The following is a 7,909-nucleotide window of genomic DNA, read 5'->3' as shown; positions in this document are numbered from 1 at the left end:
GATTGTTTTGATATAATTGGTTCTAAAAGTGTTGGAGATTAAGAATTTATGGTGCCTTCAGTTTACAGTAAAATCCTTCTTGTGTTATGACTTCAGTAGACATTAAAAATGCTGCAGAACTATGGCCAAACTTCACAAGTTACCACCCGACATGTGCAGCAAGCAAGGTTTTCAGTAAAGAATAGGTTAATGATCAACCTAAAAGCAAGGCCCCTGACATAACTTAAGAGTGGTTTGCTAAGCAATCCATGTGCCCTTTCTGAATAATGTATCTGAATGTGCCAGGAAAACACAATGTAGGAATTAAATTTACTAAATTAGAGTTGGTGTAGTAAATTAAATAAATAGTGTGTGATCCAAGTGCTTTTGTCAATAGTGCATTGATTATAATGCCACACACTGTACTAAAAACTAATAAATACAGAAAGTCAGCTGGAAAACTAGAGCATAGGTATACCAAGTTCTGGTCCTTGAGGCACATATAAGCAACCTTATTTGTTCTCTAGAAGTAAAAATACACTATCACTCACCCTACATTTCAAAAGAGGAAACAGGTGCTCAGGAAATAAATAAATCTGGTCCTTTAATTTTGGACCTAGAGACAATATGGGGGAAAATCAATTCTGGTAGTAGAACAGGCAGAGGAAAAGAAATATAAATCAGAAATTCTTTGCTCAACCAAGTTGCATTGTACAGCTGTACTGAACCTGTTATTAGGTCCATACTATATACTTTGTTTCTCAACAAGTATCTCTACAAAGGTGTAACATGCTGCTGTGATTACAATATTGGTTGAAAAAAAATGAAATAGCTGCCAGATTTACCAGTATGTAACTGGGATGCTAAAAAAAATTATGGCTTTGCCTCCTTGCTCTGCACCAGACTATGGAATATTGTACAGAGTTGAGTAAATACCTATGCACAGGTTTGCTCTCTTCAGACAGTAGTGTCCTGTCGTCCATGAAATGCTTGCAGAGGTTTTCTGAGACTAATGGTCCAACCTGGAGGCTGATGTAACCTCTACAGCTCACACCAGACTGCACAGAACTGCTCAGCCTGGGCAGACATGGTACCACCATCAGATGCCTATGCAAATCAAAGCTGCATAATTTACTCAAAATACTAATAGCTGTCACAAAGCTGTGAGCTAGCAAAAACAATACAAGGCAAAAATATTGAGGCTGGCTGCTGGCAATGACAGCAGATTCCAGACCTGGAAGTCATCAAACTGGCTTGTTTTTGAAAAGATTGTAACTTTACATAGCAATTCTCCATGATTCCTCTTGGCTGTTAAGCACTGTCACCAGATATATTCAAAGCTGCCATGTTTGGGTTTTTTTTATTGGGTCTCCAAGATAACCTTCAGAAAAACTTGTATGTTTTCAAGCTATATCAGGATATTAGGGCTCAGTTGATAAGCATTTGTGACTAATCTGATTTAGGGGAGGATGACATGCAATTAGGCTGATGATCAGCTTGCATTTTGTGACTGCTAAGTCCCTATAAAGATGGCATTCTCATTTTTATGACCTGATTACACCCCTCCCCAAAAAATAGTCCAAGAAGCTCCAGGCCCAATTATTCACGAGAGTCTGATCCAGAAAAGTAAACATTTGAGAAAGTGTGAAATTTTAAGCATTTGGGTAGTTCTACCAGCCTCAACCTACTTATGTTATGCTGGATCAGTCTCAGACTAGAGCGAGATATCTGTGAGAATCTAACTACCCAGTATTCTGCATATACCCCTCCACTTGGGTTGTGCAGTGGTTTCTTTTGCATTGGAATGTAGTGCGTTGAACATTTGTTTGGAAGCTTGGATGCTAGTGTAGAAGAGTGGTATTTTCCCTCAATTAGATATATGTAGTAAATGGACATTGGCTGTTCCTAAAGGTAAAGCATTATTCCTCTACAGTATGTATGTTTGCCCAGAAGAGATGCATTCCCTCTCTCTTTAATGAGAGGCAGGGCACTGAGTTAGGTGAGTGTGTCTCTCTGCACACACAGACATGGATGTATTTTATGTTTAAACTAAGTAAAATACAAACCAAAAACTGATTACTTGCAAGGATGGGTAACAGTATGTGGCTAAAGTTTAGGCAAGCACATAATTGTGTAATGAAATCACTTAGATGCATTGGAAAATTCATTTTCCTTTCACCCTTGGAAAAACTGATCTACATGGGAAGAGCTGGAATTTTATGCTGAGGTTTTAACTTCTGTTCCCTCAGCCTTCTCGCATACCCTCTCGCCCTTTCTGCTGGGCCTACAGCTTTTACATGTCTCTCCGTGACTCTCTTCCCTTTGTCTGCCTCCTCAATGGCTCCAGAGTCCTAAAGAAATGTTCAGCTTTGAAGACTGGCCTAAAAAAATGGTAATTTTCCAGACAAAGGCCAGGTGTTACTTCCAATTCATTCAGTATGCATCCCTATTATCCTGCGGGTCAGCTCCTGCCGAGCGCGCTCCATGGGTGTTCCGACTGCGTAAGGCCTGTGAGATTTGCCCCGTGTGACTGAACTGCAGATGGAACTTTCATATCTCTTATTTTAGCAGCAGTCAATTTGCCAAACTTTCTAAATAGCAAGCTAGAAGGTGATTTCTGTGTCACAGCCTCAGAGCTTTCTCACACCAACCAGAGGAGGAGGCGAGGTGTGCACCGTCAGAAGAGGGCTGGACGCGAGAGCTCCGGCCTGCGGGCAGGGTGACCATCAGCCAGCTCCCACTGCGCCTGTGCCACTTGCAGCGAGCACAGATTTTGGCACATCGGATTTTGGCTCATTGGAATTTGGCTCATCGTGCCTTTTCCTGCTCCCCCTGGAGAGGCAGTATCAGTTCCCCTCACAAGCAGTTCAGCAGGCAGAGATGCGGCCAGGCTGTGCAGAGCAGGCCTTCCCGGGCACACCAGGGCTGCACAGCTTCTGGGTCAGGGCTGAACGGAGCCTGGGCAGTGCTCGCACAGGCCCCGAGTGCCTTGCCAGCATTCCGTAACTCCTGGAGGCACCATCATCTGTGCAGATACCTCTTCGTAGCAAGGTCAGCCATTTCAAGCAAACAAAGAGTTTGGATCATTGTTTACTCTCAGGACAGATTATTTTTTCTCTATCTCTGCAACCAGGGTTAGATGAAAAAAAGAAACAACCCACCCTTTGTCAATATACTGTATCCAAATCAAACTAACACATTTGGTTTCTGCTAGAAAACAAAGTCAAGTTTCAGTTTCTAAATAAACCATTTATGGAGTCATCACTCTGGAATTTGCCTTTCTTTCCTGTGTCTTCTTTCAGATGAAGAGAAGAATCATAGATAAGTAATGCTATCTGCAGCTGCTTATATCCAGTTAAATCCAAATTTCTTTTAAAGAAATGCTAAATGCTGCTGAAAATCCTAGAAGTTAGAAGCTGAGATGTCATTCAAAACCTTCCTTTTGAATTCTCATTGCCTCAGATTCAGCCATTCATGGTGATTCCCTTTACATTTTACCACTGGAAAACCTTGCATCATATTCAGTGATGGCTAGATCAGGCTCAGGATATTTCATTGCATCTTAGTCAAATTAAATGTGTTACACAGTGGATTAAATTAAACCACCATGTCACTATGGGACCACTAGAAAACTTGACTTTACTACTTTCATACTTAACAGAAATTTCTAGAATAAGGTTAAAATTGTGTATTAATAATTTCTTAGTTTTGAGTGAATTGTTTATCATCTTCCTTATGTATTTTTATTATGTGTTTTTATTGCTCCGACAGAGTGAGACATGTACCATACCATCTAAATGATGAGTACAAAAAGAAGGAAAAAGAGAAAAAAAGGTATTTAAATGAGATTGGGACATCATAAATAAACGTCTCATTGCATTAGACAGGAAAAAAAGAGAAAATATATTTTTCTGCAAGGCACCCTAAACCAGCCATGCTATGGGGAGGATCTAAGCAAGGCAACAAGGGTGATGGAGAAGTATAATGAGTATAATGACAGCAAGGACTCTGTGCTTACACAGACTGTGATAGCAACTGTGAGTGGGCTCAGCAATGAAACAAGAGTGAAGGGATATGATTAAGCACAAACCAAACAAACCCATATTTTCACTGGGAGACAGATGACTTGAATGCAGCTACTCATGGTTTTTGCTGAAGAGGGTGAGAGGAGATGATCAGCCAAGGCCAGGATGACAAACCACAACTTCACCTCAATGTGGTAAAAGGTACATTGGAATGTGGATCTTTAAGTGTATGTTCAGATTTCATTACAGCCATGGCAGCTGGCAGGGGCCTCTGTGTGAAAGTGTTGAGCAGAAGAGAAATGGACTTAATCACAGGCTTGGATGCTCTTCTGTGTTTTGAGTAGACAGTGCTGAAAATGAAGATGATATGAGGCCTGTAGTTACAGGGTTTTTGAATATCTAAACACTATTTCACAACTTCTTTTTTCCTTGTCCACGGTGAGTTTTTATAGTTTAGCCTTTAATCTTGTGAAGCAGAAATTTAACATGTTAGTGTTGACAGACTGTTAACTATAGCAGCAATGATGAAGCTTCTCTAATATTAACCTTTCAAAAAATAAAACTGCAATAATGATGTTGTTTCCATTAGACCTTTCAGATCACTTACAAATTATCTGGAACTCCTACTGTTTATTTGTTTTTACTTTAGATTGTTGCCCCAAGCACTTAAATAATTGTAATAAAATAATAATAGAATTAAGATTAGATAAATTAAGTGGAAATGAAACGGAATACATTTTCCATGACAGCTGGCAAGTCCCATTCTGTGACTGCTCAGAAACAGAACTGGAATTTTTATGACAGTAGACAATAAGGCGATCGTGTACAGGATGTAACCCAATGCTCAAGAGGAGCAGTGTGCAAGTGACACATCAACAAAAACAAACTTGTTTCATTTATGTACTATTAATTACCATAACTTACATAGTCATGGACATCTGTTCTCTCTTTCTCATACATGTACCTATGCACAGATAATTACCACTATCTACTGGTAAGAAGAGCAAGTAGCATAATATAAAGATAAATAAATTATAACATATAATTGTATATTAGTATATATATATATGCATACCTATAAATACAGATAAGACCAGCTCTATCTTATTTATTCATGCAACAGTTTGCAAGCAATTTTTTTAGTTCTTAAACTTCACATTGAAACTGTAATAACTTGTTCCAACTTGCATACTTGGAAGAGCATTATAGAGAAAAAAAGAGCAAATAATTTTTAACTAATCAAAAATTAAGTTTGATAATATCAGTTTAGTATCTTTTGTCATGATTTTTCCAAAACACTGTTTCAAAAGATCGAAAGATTTTGTTTTCTTACTGGACTATAAAGGTTCATTAGCTTTAACATAGTTGTATTCTTCCAAATGAAATAGCCATTGTTTTTTTGCATTATTCAGATAAAAGAGAAAGCAACTGGTGCACAAATTACAATCCTTAGGAAATAGGGTTTTTTTTCCATGTTGAATCTCAAGTACTTAAGAGTGATATTTGTTCCATTAAATATTTTATGATTGTCCCTGTCCAATAACTGTACTTTTGGAGCACAGAAAGCTGTTTTCCTTGAATGTCACATCACAGAATGATAGAATGGCTTACACTGGGAGGGACCTTTAAGTTCACCTAGTTCCAATCCCCCACCATGGAGAGGGGCTGTTTTTTTACCGTCACATATCTTCTATATACAAATTAAGGGTTAGTCAAGAGCACAGCTCTGTTAAAAGTGACATTTTATAACAAAGAAGTGGAAGTACCCACATATATAAGGTTAATAAAGGTACTTTATATTAATAAATATGTATTACTGTGAGATAGGTAAAAGCAAAAACTTGCTTCAGCATACATTTTTAAAAGCAATGAGATCTTCAAAGCCTGCTGATATTTAATGGGCTTTATTAACTTTTATATATAAAATTTTGAAATTTATATGCAATTGTACATATTAATTTAATTTTAAATTTCATCTTACCTAATCAATGGACCTAACTTTGCTTGCATTTCTGTAAAATGCTCTTGGATGACAAGTCAAAAAATGGTTATGATATTTTTCTGCAAGTGTCCTGGAAAACACATCCTGAGTTAAATAACCCTAAGCAGCAGGTGCTGAATTAGTGCTCCCACTTTTGAGAAAGATAACTAATCAAATCAATCTAGATGTGCCCTTGGTTAGAGGAATTCCTGCATGTGACAGAATTGCTGCTCCATGTTTAGTTATTTCTGAAAATACTATTAACTGTAGATTTGGATATTTAACTTATTTACTGTCTTTTTTCAGCCTCCACCCTTTTGATCAGTCCCACCATCTGGAAGGAACTGGGGAGACCAAGATGGTGAGGAAAGCTTGCCTTACTGAGAGTAAAAGGAACTGTTTATGTACTGCCAAATACTCACTGGGAAAAGGAGCAAAACACAGACCATAAAATTCTTGCATCTGTTGACCATTTAATCTTTTCTTCTGTAAACAACATTATGTAGCATTGTATATTACTAAAGAAAAAAGAAATAAACTTCTACCAGGCAGGTTATGAGAACCCACTGGACATTTCTTCCCTGTTAGCCAGTAGAGCAGATTGGTCTGCATCCTGAGTCCTGAGGATTTAGATAACTTTAGATAACTTCCACTCTTTTGTTTTTCTTTTCTTTTTTTTTTTTTCCAGTATATGTCTGTTTTCAGTCTCTAGTGTACTAATTCAATAATGTATTCATTTTAGCCCTGTGAAACTATTTACATGCTGTGCTTCTGTTGTATTTCTTTGGAGAGAAGAAAACTCAAAAGACCACCAGGCAGAAAGTCAAGTGATCAGTCCATGGTCCCACTGGGCTTGTGGAATTAAGGGATGAAATCTCTGCTGTTGTACAATGGTCCATGAGGAGGCTGGTGACAACAGGGAAGGAGAGAAAGATAGGGAAATTTTTATTTCATCAGTTTATGACTTCTAAAGAACTGCTCTGCTGTTTTAAACCAGTAAATTTTTCCTCTGCCTTCACACCTTCACATCAAGAGTCTGATAGACACTGGAAACAGATGGAAGATAGTATTTGAGGTGATCCTGCTAATGGGGATGAACAGAGATTGATATATAGATATAGATATAGATATGGATAAATCAAGCAAAGGAGATTGAACTTGGTTTGTACTAATCCATGTCCCCATGTTAACGGGCTGAGTGTGGAGCAGAGGGTTTTATTTTTAAATCTGAATTGTCTTGCCCACTATTGCAAAGAAAAAAAATCTTAAGTTAATTTACTGAGCCATGAAGCTTCTCTCCTCCTCCTCTTCCTCCTCCTAACAGTAAGTGTGCTAAAATAAGGTCTGGTAGAACAAGGAAGAAGCTGTGACTGGCATGATTGGCCTCTTTGACCTGGTTAAAACTTACATTCTGATAGATCCTGTATACTGCCCACTTTACACCCATTAAAATCCAGATTAACTCCAGGGAAATCTGTGTCATTTTAGGACCACTGAAAAAGATTTTTTTTCCCTAATAAAACTTGTGCCAAGTAACACTGGTTATAATGGTGTAATCTTATTTCATTAAAAACGTAGTGCCTCCTCTGAACATTATTTTCTGAATAAAAATGTTTTATCTTTTCCTTAAAAATTGCTGTATTTGAAAGAGCATTTTTCCCCCAGCACCTGCTTAATCTTTTGTTCCACAGATAATTTCTCATTACCCAGGTGTCCTCTTATGGACCCACAGAAAGATTGGGCCTAGTTTAAGTGTGAAATAATCCTGTTGCTTCTATCTGAGAATGAATGAGCCCAGGATTAGATCAGATAAAACACACTTGAGATAAAGTGCACAAGGTGGATTATATGAGAAAAGAGGATTTAGTGAAGAACATATCCACAACTTTTTGTTAACATAGAGAATGGTAGCTTTTGTAAGCAA

The 7,909-nt window shown here is 37.9% G+C and overlaps 1 protein-coding gene across 1 annotated transcript; it reads left to right on the top strand.

The window, feature by feature from the left end:
- Positions 1-2,463: 2,463 nt before the first annotated feature.
- Positions 2,464-7,054, top strand: LOC128812256 (uncharacterized). Its single transcript, XM_053986531.1, has 4 exons — positions 2,464-2,480; positions 2,608-3,030; positions 3,751-3,813; positions 6,292-7,054. Exons 1-4 carry the CDS (start codon positions 2,464-2,466, stop codon positions 6,434-6,436), a joined length of 648 nt encoding a protein of 215 aa, XP_053842506.1. The 3' UTR covers positions 6,437-7,054.
- The last annotated feature ends 855 nt before the right edge of the window (positions 7,055-7,909 follow it).

Source organism: Vidua macroura, chromosome 10 (genome assembly GCF_024509145.1).
Source record: "Vidua macroura isolate BioBank_ID:100142 chromosome 10, ASM2450914v1, whole genome shotgun sequence".
In the NCBI taxonomy this organism is placed as follows: Eukaryota; Metazoa; Chordata; class Aves; order Passeriformes; family Viduidae; genus Vidua; species Vidua macroura.
This window is presented reverse-complemented; position numbering and strand designations above follow the sequence as displayed.